The sequence below is a fragment of the Hipposideros armiger genome, unplaced genomic scaffold, assembly GCF_001890085.2.
Source record: "Hipposideros armiger isolate ML-2016 unplaced genomic scaffold, ASM189008v1 scaffold_72, whole genome shotgun sequence".
In the NCBI taxonomy this organism is placed as follows: Eukaryota; Metazoa; Chordata; class Mammalia; order Chiroptera; family Hipposideridae; genus Hipposideros; species Hipposideros armiger.
The window spans coordinates 4,023,373-4,039,701 of NW_017731422.1; the positions used below are offsets into that span (position 1 = coordinate 4,023,373).

The 16,329-nt window shown below is 48.1% G+C and overlaps 1 protein-coding gene across 1 annotated transcript; it reads right to left on the reverse strand.

Moving 5' to 3' along the window:
- Positions 1-1,815: 1,815 nt before the first annotated feature.
- GUCA1A (guanylate cyclase activator 1A) lies at positions 1,816-8,511 on the reverse strand. Its single transcript, XM_019642648.1, has 4 exons — positions 8,005-8,511; positions 3,318-3,467; positions 2,861-2,954; positions 1,816-2,619 (listed from the first exon to the last, which is right to left on the reverse strand). The coding sequence occupies exons 1-4, from the start codon at positions 8,203-8,205 to the stop codon at positions 2,456-2,458; spliced, it is 609 nt and encodes a 202-aa protein (XP_019498193.1). The 5' UTR covers positions 8,206-8,511; the 3' UTR covers positions 1,816-2,455.
- Between the last annotated feature and the right edge of the window lie 7,818 nt (positions 8,512-16,329).

Consider the following 16,329-nt stretch of genomic DNA (forward strand, 5'->3'; position numbering starts at 1 on the left):
GGCTGTCCAGAAGCCGGCGACTGATCTGCCTCGCCTGGGAAGAGCGCAATGATGGTGCCAACTTGGGCCAGTGAAGCAGCGTCCTCCACAACTAGACTAAAGAACAAGAAGACAGCAACTTGTCTGTTCCCATTCCCCCAATTCCCCAATAAAAATCTTAAAAAAAAAAAAATCTGGGCCAGCCGAGCAGCTCAATTGGTTAAGAGTGCAAACTCTGAGCAACAGGATAGCCGGTTTGATTCCCACATGGGCCAGTGAGCTGCGCCCGAGCTGAGCACCGGCTGCCGCTGAGCTGCCAACAGGTGGAAGGATGGCTCAGCTGGTGAGAGCATGTGCTCCTAACAACAAGGTTGCCAGTTCGACTCCTGTTTGGGATGGTGAGCTATGCCCACCAACTAAGATTGAACACGGCACCTTGAACTGAGCAGCTGGGAGCTGCCGATGGGCAGCCAGATGGTGACTGGACTTGGATCTGAGCTAGCTGCACCCTCCACAACTAAGATTGAAGAATAGCAACTTGGCTGTTCCCCTTCCCCAATTCCCCAATAAAATCTTTTTTTTTTAAGTAATAATCCAGGTAGGACACAGGGATGCCCCGAATCATGAAGGTGGTATGTGAATGAGGTTGAGGAAATGTCCTTATTCTATCCAGATACCCTCCCAACTCTGACCTTCAGGATTTCCCAAGAGGCAGCCACCAAGAGAAGGAGCAGAAACGTCCACTCCTGTTTTTCCAGGCTGCCCCTGGCATTGACCTCCACTGTCTGTCCATGTATGTGCTTCAGGCCCTGGCTGGCTTCCCAGCCTGAGGTGGTGCAAGTGATGGACAGGACAGATGTGAGCAAAGTACATCCTCTCATCTCCCCAGTGGGCCTCTCTGCAACCTGGGGCTTCACTCCCCTTTCTCCTTTTTTCTCCTTCCCATCCTGGATTTTTATTTATCCCCTGCACTCCCCCACACCACCCAGCTGAAGTGAAAATTCAAAGTCCAGAAGGAAGAGTATCTTTGTAAAAACAGGCAGAACTGCTCCAGCCTCTGTCTCCCCAGGTTCTTGGACAGGTATTCCTAAAGTTGGGGTGTACATAGAATGGAAATGAGACCCCCCTGAAGCAGACCACTGCACTTCCCAACTAATGTCAGGTGTCACTGAAGCAAGAGGAATTTAGGCGGGAACAAGGATGGTTCTCCTTGTTCTTGTGCAATGAGTCACAGACCTGTGGGAACCCATGCAGCACCATATATCACCCAGGGTCTAGCAGGGGAAGTAGAGGGTGTTGTGCAGTCACTTCTGAATAAATAAGGATTTCCTCGGGATAAAGAAAGACTTTCTATAGTACCACTCCACCCTCTTCACTTTTTGGCCAACATCCAATTTAAGCAGACCCTCCCAGAGTGTTTGTGTGTGTGCACATGAGCACACACACCACGCCTGGTCATTCAGTCATGATTCAGATCTGTACTGTCATCCAAACATTCCATCTTTGTCTCCTTGGTAACCTTGTAACTTCTTGAAGGAGTTTGTTTGTTTTCCTGTTACTGGGCCCTGGGAGATACTCCCTAAATATGGACATGATGACCCCTTATTATTTCAAAACTGGTAAAATGTAAGTCCTAAGAGAAACCCCCAATTTACAGCTAAGAAAGCTCCTCCCCACATGATACAGTCCCTACATGTAACACACATACGTCATGTAGGATGTACCTCCAACCTCCCACACACATCACCTTCTTCTCCACATGCAACCCCCAACTCCTCTTTCATGTTCAAAGTCAAGGATCACCTCTGTGAGGCAGTCTCTGAGTCCAACTTGCTCACAGTTCACTGTGCTCCTACAGGAATCCATTCATAGCTTCTCTTAGCATATTTTATTATAATGATGCTTAGCCTGTGAGTTCCTTGAGGATGAGAATGGTCCTCTTTGCACATCTGACCTCTAACATTAGCACATAGTAGGTGTTCAATAAATGCTTGTTGAATGGGAAGAACGAATCAGTGTGAGCCACACAGGTGGGCTCCGATGGTCCTGGGGGTCCTTGCAATCCTGCGGCCACAGGATCTGTAAGATTCCATCAGAGTTCCTGGAAAGCCCATCTCTGCTTCAGGGCTTCCATGTCTAGAAGAAAGTGGGACTGGAGAAGCTCAGCGGAGGAAGCTGGGAAAAGCTGGGGGAGGTGCCAGAAGGGGCAAGGGAGGAGCCTGAGGGCAGAAGGATGCTGAGGAGTGCCCCCAGCAGGGAGCACTTACCACCAGCTGAGTCATCTAGAGAGATCAAATACCATCCTTCACCATCCCCGCTCTGGATTCCCACCCCTGCCCCTCTGCTGCCACCGTGCACCCCAAAGAGGCGAGCTGCGCCTTTGAATTCAGTAGACTCTATCTAGTATTAAAGCAACAATGGCGACACCAGCACCACCATACACCCCCTCCCCAACAGAAGCATCTGGGTGGTGGGCTTAGCCCGCTGCCTCGGCTGCCCCACCGCCAGCCCTCTCCTCATCTAGCTCGCAGTTCTGGAGCCTGCGCACAATGCTGGTAAGGTCCAGGCTTCGGGTCAGTGTGTCCAGGAGCATCTGGTCCTTCTGGACGCCCTCCATGAACTCCTCCAGAGACAATTCCCCTGGTAGAGAGGAAGGGAGTAGGGTGCGATGTCTACCTGGTAGCATTATACCAGGGCCCAGGGCTGAGTCTTTCCAGGGGGACAGGGCCAATGTCGGGAGAAGTGGCTGTGAATGGTCAGGCAAAGGAGCCAGAGGTCAAAGTCTGGTCCAAGGATCCCCCAAATCCAGTTCTGTGGCTGGAGCCCTACACCCTGGTGACCCCTCCCCTGGTGATCCCCACCCAAACCCTGGCCTCCTCACCATCCCCATTGATATCGATTCTGGAAAACACTGTATCGGTGAACTCCTCTGCACTCATGGTGGAGTCACTGCAGGGGTTAATGGCTCGGATGGCCTGGAGGGAAGGAGAAGAAGTGAGAGGACTCATCCTAATTCAGGCTCACTGGTGGGAGTGGAGGCAATGAAAGCTCCTCTGGCTCCCAACAGCAGTGGGAGTAGAGGCAGAGCTGGGACTTAACAGCTTACACAGTCTCTAGGTACAGATAAAGAAACTGAGACCCAGAGAGGGAAAAGAACGTGGCCCGGTCACGCACATGGTGAGGGTCAGAGCTTCCAACCTCTCAATTCCATCCTGTCCCCTTCTGAGATTGAAGTTCCACCCAAGACCCAACTCTGGACTTTCAGCTCCAGATCCCTCTGGGCGTCCGCCCCAGCCCCACCCCAGGCCCCAGGCCCAACCCTCTGCACCTGGAGTTACCCGGATGATGGTGAGCAGCTCATCACGGTCAATACATCCGTTGCCATCGACATCGTAGAGTTTGAAGTACCAGCGCAACTTCTGTTCCACCTTCCCCTTGAGAACCAGGCTGAGCGCCGCCACGTACTCCATGAAGTCGATGTAACCGTCCTGAGAGGGGGCGAGTCCGCCTTAAGCCCAGTCCAGGCCCCGTCCCGTGACCCTCCCCCTTGATGCCCGTTGCACATCTGTCCTGGATGCCCTGCATAGCCCACCCTGCCTGCCCCAGAGGCTGCTGATCAAATCCGATAAGCTAACCCCCACTCGGTTATGAATGTCTGATGCTATCTCTTCACAGGCATTTGGGTTCTAGCTGTCACTGGTCTGCTTTCCTGGGCTTCTCAAACTTCAGCCCTGTCCAGTTGCAAGAAGTGCTTGTAGGTGGGAGGGAGAGAAACCAAATTCCTAAGGATGGGGGTGTGGTGTAGAGGAGCTTTTCAAAGAAAGATAAGGGCAAAAGGTAGTTGTGGAGGTAAGGAACGGCTTTCTCATTCTTTCCTTTATTCTTCAAACTTTACTGAGCACCTACTATATGCAGGGTTAAGGGTGCACGTTTGAATCCTGGTCTTACCCTCTCAAAACTGTGGGATCTAGGACAAAGGACTCAATATGTGTCTGGCCCTCGATTTTTTTCATCTATAATAATTATAATGGTACCTACCTCTATTAGATTGTCATGGGATTAAATAAGTTCATGTATGTAAAGCACTCAACCCTGCCTGGCATATAGTAAGCACTCAGTAAACGTTAGCTATTGTTATTACTACTATTACTATTATTATAAAGAGATCACTATGCCATCACGATGTGTATTCAGCAACAACCCATCTGGACAGGACATTATAGAATCACAGAATAGGAGCGCCCAACTTTAGGGTCAGAGCAGGAGATGGGTTTAGGGTGGCTTCCTGAGGGAGGCGATGCCCTCACTGAGTCTTGGAGGGGTTGGCCATAGGGGAAGGTGGCACAAGACATTCCTGCAGGATATTTCTCCAGGGTCCCGCAAATGCTTGCTGGCTGACCCTCTGCTTGGCCCTGCCAGCCTTCCCAATGGGGTCAGGGAAGCAGGGAGCACAGGCCTGCCTCTGCCCAGCTGCCCCCCCTGCTCCCATCACACCCTCAACATGCACGCACAACCAGAGTGAGGCTAGGAGAGGGAAGCCTGTGTCTTGCAGAGATGCTGAGCTCCATAAGGAAAGGAACAGTGGACTCAGAGCACGTGAACTTGGAGTCCAGTCCCTGTTCCTCCACTAACAACCATGACTCTGGAACTGGAAAAGTGACTGAGAGGTAGATTTTGGGTGTGTATGAACTGTGTAACAGGCAGCGTTGCCCATGTGGAAGGGCCAGCCTCGTGCAAAAGACTGTTATTAGGGGTATGACAGAAGTTGGGCAGGACGGCCTCTGGAATCTGGTTCTGTGCTGGTCTTTGGCCTGAGGTGAGGACTTAAGCACTCTGAGCTCCACAGTGGGTATCATGATCATAATGAACAATTACATGTTGCTTCCCCATGTTGAAGGGCTTTCGCACACACCTTAGCTCATTCAACCCTTGCCCAACCCACCGCCCAGGACTGTTGTCAGAATAGAACAAGGCCCCCGTGCAGCATTGCTCTGGAAGGCAAGGACACTGCTAAGGAGGTTTCCTCTGGGCAGGGGACAAAGAGTGAGGATATTTTTGCTTTCCATTTTTACCTTCCTATATTGTTGGAAATGTTTACGATGAGTTGGATTACTTTTGTAATTTTTTTGTAAGTGGCTAAAAAGGGGCTATGGAAAAGTGATGGGTTTTTGTGCCAGAAAGACCTAAGCTACTTCTTAGGACAGGTATGATCTTGAACAAGTCACGTGACCTCTTCGAGCCACAGTTCCCTAAAATGGAAATGACAGTATGTGCTTTTATAGACTGTGGTATGAATTCGATTCAGTAATAATACTGTAATACTATAACAATACTAACTTGCTTCCTGTGCTGAGTGCTTTATTCGCTTTACTCATTTATTCTCACAACCGGCCCCAGGAGGTGGGTATTTTTGTTCCCATTTTCAGATGAAAAGCTGAAGTTGAGAGAGATTAGGTTACACAGCTAACAAACGACAAAACTTTGCCCAGAAACTAGGTCTCCTAAATCCTACACAAGATTTACTTTGATTTGGGTGCGCCTGTGTGACTACCAGACACAGCCAAGACCAGGCAAAACTTTGAAGCAAGCAGAGCACGTGCTTGTCCCCCAGGTCACACTCCCACTCCCACTGCTATACCCCTCTTCCCCAATCCTGCCTAGTATCCTAGGATACAACTCTCTTCTAACTCAGGAGCTGGCAGATTTTTTTTCTGCAAAGGGCCAGATAGCAAATATTTCAGTTTTGACAATATGTAAACAAATGGGTATGGTATATTCTAATAAAACTTTATTTATAAGTTTGGCCCCTAAGCCATCGTTTGCACACCCTTGTTTTAACTCCTCTCTGTCTCAAAACGTCCCAGTCCTGTGTGCCATCTCCTATCCAGTCTGCTAAACTGCCCTGTACTCATAACAATGGGTGGAGGCAATGGTGCCCCAAGTGTGACTTATATCATTGGTGTCTATGAGGCACTTTAGATGTTATAAAGATGCTCTTCATTTAAATAAATATATATTTAACTTAATGTGAATCATGAAATATAAAACCAGCCCATAAACTCTGATTTCTCATATATTCATTCGCTCATATAACAAATATCTATTAAGCACCCACTGTGTGTCCCAGGCACTGTTTTAGGTGCTGAGGATACAACAATCCCCGCCCATTGGAGCTCACATTTCAGCAGGGGAGACAGACAATAAGCGTAGTGGCTAAGTGTTATTCAGTATCATGTATTAGAAGATGAGACGGGCTTGGGGGGAGGAGGGGACTAGGAATGCGGGGGTAGAGGCTAGTACCCCCTAAATAGGGTTTAAACCAAGATCAGAGCAGGTGTCAGTGGGAAGGAGACATTCGAGTAGAGTCTTGTAGCAGGAGAAGGTGGGAGCCAAGCAGAATTCTGGAACAAGAGGGTCCCAGGCAGCACCAAGACCCTAAGGTGGGCACGTGTGTGGCATAATCGAGGAAGTCAGGTTTGGGAGAGTACAGGTGCTGTACAAAAATTGAAGAGATGGCATATGAACAACTCAGGTGAGGCTAATCCAAGGTCAGTGGGTTGCCCCTCCCTGGTGTCATGTGTGACTTTAGAGGATCTTTCTGAAAACGTGTCTTGATTCAAAGGGTTTCCTTAGCAGGTGAGAAGCTAAGCTATTTTGGTACATTTCTGTCTAAGGTACTGAGGCTTTTGACGCTCCTGTTCAGGAATTATTGCTGCTCCTGGAGGATTTGGGGGGGGGAGTCCAGCGTGGGGGCGCCATCCCTCCTGGTCTCCCTCCCTCCAGCTCCAGTACTCTGCGCTCTTGCGCCCCCTGCAGGAAAGCCCTCTAGCACTGCGGTCCTGCCCTTGAGGCTGGGACTCTAAGCCTATAATCTGCTTTGGCCCCTTGACCCCAAATATTAGCAAGTTTTAAATAGCTTCTGAGCCCCAGCTTTCCCTAGCAACCCTGCCTACGATGGCGTTTGGACCTCTGGGCAGTGAGGGGAGTCTGGAAAGCTCTGGGCAGCCCCCTGCCGGCTTGCGGTGGACACGTGACCGTGCATCATGACATCTTCGCCTTTGGAGTGAGCGCCAGCTGGGAGGGGATCAGCCAGTGTTCTTCCACCACTTCACCTTGACTGAATTGTTCCCAATCAATGGAAGGTTTGCTATTGAAAACCAACAAACATCTTAACTAACGCTCCAGACATCCATGGCAGATGCATCCATGGTGAATAAGTGGAGGCTGGGGGGAGAGGATGGGCTCAAGGTTTCCCAGGTGATGAAAAGTAAGGGCCCAAATTTACGATGGCTAACTCCTCTCTCAGCGTCTCTTCTAGCTTATCTAGAAGTCCTCACCCAATGCGTCCAGGTGATTACCTGGGGAGACATACATTTTGACCCCTGTGTAGACCTTTCCACCCACTTGAGAAAAGGTGAACTGAGGTCACTGGGTATTTTGGAGTTGGAGTAGCTTGGATTCCCCAGTGACCAGGCCACCCTGCCGATGCCCAGGTCTAGTATCCATAGAGCATGGTGGATGACCCAAGTCATACGGGCCTGCTCATCCCAGACCAACCCGGGCTGGAGCCCCCTCACCCTGCTCTTCACTCACCACTCCTGCTTCTGCGAGCAGCTAAGGGCCTGTGCAAAAGCACAACTTACAGTGTCAAGCACTTAGCAGGTGCTCAATGACTGTCTTCTAAGCGTTCACTCCTGCTCTGGAGTAAACTTAGATGTGCGTGGAGGAGAGGCAGAGGGTCCGCTCACTGTGGACCTCTCTTTCTTTCCCTGGAGAGTGAGGGCAGGGATGGGGTCTGAGTCATTCTGAGCCAGCAGTGCCTGATTCACAGTGGGCGCTCAATGAACATGAGATCAATTGAATCCCTAATGTCGACATTCAACCTCCCAGACAAACAAAGGGCTGTATAAATGAAGTCACTCCACCAGCAGACACTGCTATTATCACATTTGCTCCTCCTCACCCCCACGCTGGTCAGGTCTCCCCATGTGTCCCTCCAGCGCTCCCCACCAGACCCCTGCTCACTTTGTTGAAGTCAAAGGTCTCAAACATCTGCTCCACATACTGGCTGGTCGATTGGCTCAGGTTCTTGAGGCCAAAGATCTGACGGAATTCATAGAGGGTGAGCTGGCCAGAGGGGCACTCGGTCATGAACTTCTTGTACCACTGGTGGCACTCGGTGCTGCTTAGCTCCTCCACCGACTTACCCTCCATCACATTGCCCATTGTCCAGGCCCACGGAAAGCTGACGCCCAAGATAGACAAGTCCTGTGCTCTACTGTTCCCTGCACAAAGGTGGCTTGGCTTTCTAGAACTGGGCCCTCCTCACCCACGGGCCCAAGTTCTCCAGATCTGAGCAAGAAAGGGCCTGATGAACCAGTGCAGGGAAATGTCAGGAAGAGGTAAGCAGAAGGGAGAAGGCGATGAAGGTTATGCAAGCCTCCACCCAAATCCAGGGGATGACAGAGAACCAGTGTTACAAGTCCTCGCTAAATCCTTGCAGCTAATGGGACTGCTCCCTGGGAAAGAGGAATGAAAATAGAACAAAGCTTAGAGGAGCACAGGCCCAGGATTACAGCCTTGAGCCAATAGATGAGAGGATTTTATTACCCAGTTTGTAGCCTCCTTATCGCTTCTTACCAGGACAGAGTGGGTGGCCAGCCAACAGCTGTTCTGATTCTGTGACCTCTACCCCCTTCTTCTCCTGTTCTCAACATTTTTGGTTCCTCTCTCAGACACAGAATGGAGGTACATATGAGATAGAGATGGTTCCTCTTCCAGAGCTGTTGCGAGCTGTGGGCTCTTCACAGGGATGCTGTGTACAGTCATCCAGGCTGTGCACTGCACTTGGCCATAACAACCGAGGGGTTCTAATCACACCATGGATAGTTTACATATGAGAGCACCTGGGTGATGCAGAGTGTGTGGGCTTCTAAGACGAGTCTTGAGCAGCCAGAGGGAACTCTCTTCTACATAAACCTGCACAAGTACACACAGCCATACATACTCACAATCACTGGTCCTGTTCTGAACACATTCTCATATTCCCAGAGATTACATCTTTCCCATCCTGGGAGGCTTGAATTCAGCCCTGCATCTGATTCTGAACCTGACACCATCACCTCCCCGGGGCATGGGAATAGGGGACATTGAGTGTGTGCCTAGTGGCCTGGAGTGTGTGTGAGTGAGAGTGCTGGCACACATGTGCATAGGTGAGCTGCTACCCGCTGGTCCTGGAATGCTCCCAGGCCAAGCCTAGGGGCCCACCTATGCAGCAACAGCTTTCTTGACCTATAGTAGAATGTTCTCCTGCCATAGACTTTAAGGCTGGCTTATTTATGGAGCCAACATCTAGGGGCACTTAAGCTGGATGATACTGGGAAAGCCCAGAGCCAGTACTCACTCACCCTCCCTCTTTTCCTGATTTCCACTTCCTCCTTTACATGTGGACCATGCCCGGTCCCCTACTTTGGCCAGAGGAAACCACTGTCCATATTTCTGCTTTCCCAGCAGGCACTTGAACATGTGTTCAGGTTGTACACTGATACACTAGCACAAACGTGTCTTTTATAGTTGAAGGGGTGCCTCTGTGTGTGGGGGTGTTACTGCAGCTTATCTACCCTTTCCTGACTAATACAAAGACTGTGCAATTTTAAATACTGCACAAAATGCCATGAGTCTTTCTAGCAGCACAGACTTACCGAGCTCCTCTCAGGAGCCCCAATAGCATGGCTGGTCCCTCCAAGGCTGCAGGACAGGCTTCTTTACTCCAGGCTGCAAAGCACTTTTTCTTCCAAGTGAAAACTAAGGAAGAGTTTTATATACATGTGTATGTACATAAATGTACTTATATTTACATAAATTGCATAATATAAATATATAATGACATATAAATATATATTTACATATAAATTAATTTATATAAATATGTTATATAACCTATATTATATGTAACATATATTAGATATCAGAGTACATGCATATGAGTTGGCCAGGTTATACTATAGTGAAAAACCACTCTAAAATCTCAGTGGCTTAAAGCACCACAAGTTTATTTTTTGCTCACACTACTGGCTGGGTGACCTTGAGCAAGTACATTAACCTCTCTGGGTCACGGTTTCCTCATCCTTAAAATGGAGAATTTGGTGCCCACCTGATAGAGCTGTTAAGGTTAGGTGAATTAAAATTAATATATGAAAAGCATTTAGAGCAGGGTCTGGCATAGAGTAAGTGCCCCATATTAGCTATCACTTTATTATTTTTAATCTGTTACAGTGGCTGTCATGCTGTTGATTTTAGAATCCAGGTGCAGTTATACTGCATCTTGGGCACAGCAGTGTCCCTAGATGACAGCCAATCATGTCTCTTGTCCCTTTAGCCCCTTTCACCATGGCCCTGGACTGTGTGAGGACAGACGTCCACCTGTCTCATGCAGGACATCTGCCAGCTGTGGTCAGACACTAGAGAAGGTAGAGACCTTCATTAAAACAGTGTTAGATCCGGGCCGGCCGAGTAGCGTGTTGGTTAAGAGCTGGCTTGGGACGCCAGAGGGCCCCGGTTCGGATCCCACATATGAGGGCCAGTGACACTGCCCTCTACAGCTAAGATGCTGAACAACAGCTCGACCTGGAGCTGGGCTGCCATGAGTCTCTGGCGACTGCGTTGGCTGCAGCCACTGCTGCAGTGGGTTGCCATGGGCTACCGTGAGTAGCCAGCAGCCAGCATGAGAGGCCAGCAGCCGCCATGAGTGGCCATCCAGAAGCCGGCAACTGATCTGCCTCGCCCGGGAAGAGCGCAATGATGGTGCCAACTTGGGCCAGTGAAGCAACGTCCTCCACAACTAGACTGAAGAACAAAAGGACAGCAACTTGTCTGTTCTCTTTCCCCCAATTCCCCAGCACTGTTCCCATCCCCCAATTCCCAAATTAAAACAAACAAAAAACAGTACTAGATCCAACCTCATTCCCAACTCCCTGTCCTGTTGCCTGCCTCTACTAAAAAGAAGCTTGAAAAGCAAGAAAATTGTTTTCCTAGCCTCTCTTGCAGCTAGGAGTGGCCACATGTTGTGGTTCTGGCCAAAGTTTGTAAGTGAAGGGAGCTTCCATAAGACTGTCAACTGATTTCTCAATAGAAACTTTGCAGGCCAGAAGGGATTTGCATGAAATATTCAAACTATGAAAAAAAAGGACCTACAACCAAGATTACTCTACCCAACAAAGCTATCATCTAGAATTGAAAGATAGTTAAAGAGCTTCCCAGACAATAAAAGCTAAAGGAATTCATCACCACCAAAATAGTATTACAAGAAATGTTAGAGGGGCTTCTTTAAGATTGGGGGGGGAGAAGATTAAAAATATGAATAATAAAATGGCAAAACTACATATCTACCAAAAATTACTTTCAATGTATTATAAATGGATTAAATACTCTAATCAAAAGATAGGGAGGGTGAGTGGATAAGAAAACAAAACCCTTACAATATGCTACCTACAAGTGACTCACTTTAGATCAAAAGACACACACAGTCTGAAAGTAAAGAGATGGAAAAAATATTTCATGAAAATGGAAAAAAACAAACTGGGATAGCAATACTTATAATAGACAAAATAAACTTTTAAACAAAGTCTATTACAAGTGACAAAGAAAGACCCAGTAATCCCACTTCTGGGTATTTATCCAAAGAAACCCAAAATCCTATTTCGAGGGTGTGTGTGCATCCATATGTTCATTGCAGCATTGTTTGCAATGGCCAAGATGTAGAGGCAGACTGGTGTCTGTCAATGGATGAATGGATGAAGAGGAGATGGTACATATACACAATGGAATATTGCTCTACCGTGGAAGGGAATGGGCTCTTGCCATCTCTAGCAGCTTGGATGGACCTGGAGGATATTGTGCTGAGTGGAGTATGTCAGACAGAAAGACAGATGTAATGTGATTTCACTTATATGTAGAATCTAAAGAACAAAATAAACAGAAACAAACTCATAGATATAGTGAACATTTTGATGATTGCCAAATGGGAAGGGGGTGGGGTGTGTCAAGAAGGGGAAGGAATTAAGAAGTACAAATTGAGGGGTCTGGCTGAGTGGCTCAGTTGGTTAAGAGTGCGAGCTCTGAGCAACAGGGTCACCAGTTCAATTCCCACATGGGTCAGTGAGCTGCGCCCAAGCTGAGCTGCTGCTGAGCTGCCAACAGGTGGCAGGATGGCTCAACTGATGAGAGCACGTACTCTTAACAACAAGGTTGCCTATTCTACCCCCACATGGGATGGTGAGCTATGCCCATCCACAACTAAGATTAAACACAGCTCCTCATTGGCTGCTGGATGGTGACTGGACTTGGAGCTGAGCTAGCTGCGCCCTCCACAGCTAAGATTGAAAGACAACAACTTGGCTGTTCCCCTTCCACAATTCCCCAATACAATCTTTAAAAAAAAAGAAGTACAAATCAGTTGTTACACATTAGTGATAGAGATATAATTTATAGCATAAGAAATAGTCAATAATATTGTGACAAATATGTATGGTGTCAGATAGGTACTAGATTTATCGAGGTGATAGATGGAAGGGGGGTTGGAGAGCAAGGTAAAGAAGGTGAAGTGATTAAGAAGTACAAATTGGTAGTTACAAAATAGTGACAGTGATATAAAGTAAAACATAGGGAATATAGTCAATAATATGGTAAAAACTATGTATAGTGCCAGGTGGGTACTAGACTAGTTAGGGAGATCACTTCTTAAATTATATAAATGTCTAACCATATGCTGTACCCCTGAAATTAATATAAAATAATATTGAATGTCAACTGTAACTGAAAAATTGAAAAGAGGGGAAACGTGAAAGGCAATAAATGGTTTAAATTTCCAGGTATAAAACAAATAAGTCATGGGGATGTAATGTACAGCATAGGGAATATAGTCAATAATATTGTGATAGCACAGTATGGTTTCAGATGGTTGCTAGGATTATCATGGTGATCACTTTTTTAGGTATATAAATGTTGAATAATTACGGTGTACAGCTGAAACTAATATAATATTGTATGTTTGCTATATTTTAATAAAAATCTTAAAAATAAATAAAAATATAAATAATCTATATTTTTTAAATGATTCATAATGAACATATGCTGCTCACATAATCAGAAGATAGTTATTTTTGAAAAAGGAACCAAACAAGATTGTTTTAGTTCTCCTCTACCTAAAGGTGCCTTGGGGCAGGGCCTGGGATCTGCCAGCTTTGATCAAATTCTCCAGGGCACCTTTGGGCAGGAGGGCAGGGAGGGCTTGGGGAGGCTGGAATTCGTGTCCTTGTGGCGTCCTCTGAGTCCCAGGGTTTGGAGATGAAGGGGTCAATCAAGCAAGAGGTGGCAGCTCATCTTTCCATGCCTCCCTGTTTACATCCTCCTCACTCTCCCTATGTGAGTACAGATGCCACCTCCTCTGTGAAGTCTTCTGAATCTCTGCAGAATTCATCTTTCCTGTCTCAGCACACTGACATTTTGCTTATGTATTACATTAGTTTTCTGTGCCATATAACAAATTACCCAAAGTCAGCAGCTTAAAACTCTATGTATGTATTATCTCAGTTTCTGTGGACCAGGAGTCTGGATATGGCTTAGCTGGGTCCTCTGCCCAGGGTCTCACAGGCTGTAATCTAAGTGTTGCCTGGGCTGCGTTTTCATCTGGAGGCTAGACTGGGGAAGAACCCACTTCCACCTCACTCAGGTTGTTGGAAGAATTCATTTCCTGCAGCTATATGACTGAGGACACTGGCTTTTTGCTAGATATTGTCTGGAAGCCAATCTTGGGTCCTAGATGCTGCCTGAAGTTTCTAGGAGTTGCCCACAGTTCCCTGTTTTGTAGTCTCCTTAATATGGCTGCTTATTTCATCAAGACAGAGGGGAGAATCTCTCTCTGATCTGCTGAAATGGAGTCTTATATAATGTGACCTAATCAGGTCACCTTTGCCATATTCTGTGGGTTAGAAACAAGCCCACAGCCAGAGGGAGGGGATTGTACAAAGGCAGGATAACAGGAGGTGGGAATCAGTGGGGGTCGCCCTAGGGTCTATGACAACATCCATACTTTATAATAACATAGACATAACATCCATTTCTTTCTGGAATTTCAAGCAGCTGTTAGTGCCAGGCTGCCCTTAAGAATTCAGCTAGTGGGGTGGCTGGTTATCTCAGTTGGTTATAGCACAGTGTTCATAACACCAGGGATGCCGGTTCAATCCCCGCAAGGGCCACTGCGCCCTCCACAACTAGATTGAAACAACTACTTGACTTGGAGTTGATGAGTCCTGGAAAAACACAGTTCCCCAATTAAAAAAAAAAACCCCAGCTAGCTCCCAGAAGGTGGAGACCATTGTCTTATTCATCTCTTGTCTCCCACTAACACCTGGTAGCATGGGTTCCACATGGTCCTGGCGGTTCTGTTTGCCACTTCCCTACTCATTCTCCACCTTTCTCTGTCTGTTCTGAGCCCCCAGAGGCTGACCCCCAAGGACTGGACCACCCGGGCTCCCTTGCCCTCTGGCTTTAGCTGGGGTTTATCCATGGAAAAGCATTAGAAGAGATAAAGTTTGGTTGTTTTCTTCCACCTTCAGCCACAGCTTCTGCCAGAGCTCCCTCTGGGCTCCTGGAACAAACTCCCCTCCCCTTACCCCACGGGCTTAGAACTACGAATGGCTTTCCTCTGTTGCCACTGTCTGGGCACACCACCAGTCCCTTAACCATCCCACTTCTCTCTAAATAGTCCCCTCATTAAACTCTCCTCAATTACCTTTTTGAAAGTAACATTTGACTAACAGGGGCTTGAGCTCAATAAAATGGTGAGTGTGTAAATGCATGCATGCATGATTAAAGAAAGGATTAAAGACAGTTAAAGTAGGATGGAGCTATTATTAAACATCTTCTGTGTTCAAGGCACCACGCTTGGCTTGTTGAGTAAGCTCACCACAGCTCTGCAGGGTGGGTGTTATTTCCACGTGAGACAAGCGGAATTGGGGGCAGACAAAGCACATTCTGAGGCTGACAAAAATTTTACGTGGGGGGACCAAAGTCTTTGCACCTCATCACCATGCTTTTAGCCTGTCTTTAAATCTCCGAGGAATGCCTGGATGGGGCTGGAGGGCCCCTTCAGGCCCTCACCCAGTGCCTTCCCCTGTGGCCCTTCTGCCTGCACGATCCCACTAACAGACAGCTGGCTACCTTTGGCTGCGGGGCCCCAAACCCATGTCGCCAGGCCAGGGCAGGTACGGAATCCCACAGCTTCCCAGTCCTAGAGCCCAGCCCCTCCCTCTTCAGTGGCCCCTCTCTGTCCTACTCTCCATTCTCACCCCAAAGACATAGATGCCAAGTCAGGGAGGACTGGGAAACATGCTAAGGCCTCCAGGAACAGGTGAGTACATGGGAGGCATACGGAAGGGTGGATCGGACAGCACGTGGCAGACATGGAGAGAGGTCCTGTACTTCCCTGGGCTGCTTTGTCTGCAGGGGCCCCTTTGGGGCAGACGCCATACCAGAGTGAGAGGATCCAATGGCACCAAGGAGATGGATGGGTGGGGCAGGTGCCAGAGGTGGAAGCTGGGAAGAGACAGGCGGCGCGGCAATCCCAGGCCTAACTGATCCACCTCCCAGGCTCCGTTCCCAGTCACCACCCCACTGAACACAACAGAGCAGTTCTTCTGCCTTCTGGAACCATTCCACCCAGACCCACGTGGGACCTGAGCCGGCTTCTTTAAAAAGGCTCCTGGAAGCTTCCGTGGAGGTTGCTCTACCAAGGTGAACCTCAAGAGGGAGACCATTCTCCAGGGGACAGGAAGAGGCATCAGGTGGGGGAGTGAAGATGCTGGCCTCGCCCCCACCACCCCCAAGGCTGTCAGGTCTGGGCTGGCAGAGATGGTTCTTGTCCATCTTTGCAGCCCAAGGACCCAGTCGGCACTGGGTGCTCAGCAAGTGTCTATTGGATGATTGGTTGGATGGAGGATTGGTTGGAAGACTTTGGATTATACACAGATGGGAAGCTTGTATTTATCTCTGCCCCTTTTCCAAATCCCACTGTAATGGCAACAAATGCGTTTTTAAAAGGTACATATATTATAGAAAATTATAGAAAACAGGAAGCAGATGGACAAGTGCTAACTGTCGGATCGGAGAGCAGAAAGTTGAAGACGAAACGCTTTCAAGGAAGAGGTGGACGTAGAGGTTGGTACAGACACAAAGCCTATCTATTCATGCCATACAACTCAGGAGGTGGGCACAGGAGGTGCCCTGATGGCTGGGGAACAGAACATGGGGTAGAAATAAGAAAACTGGTGGGAAGTTTTTGTAAGGAGCCAC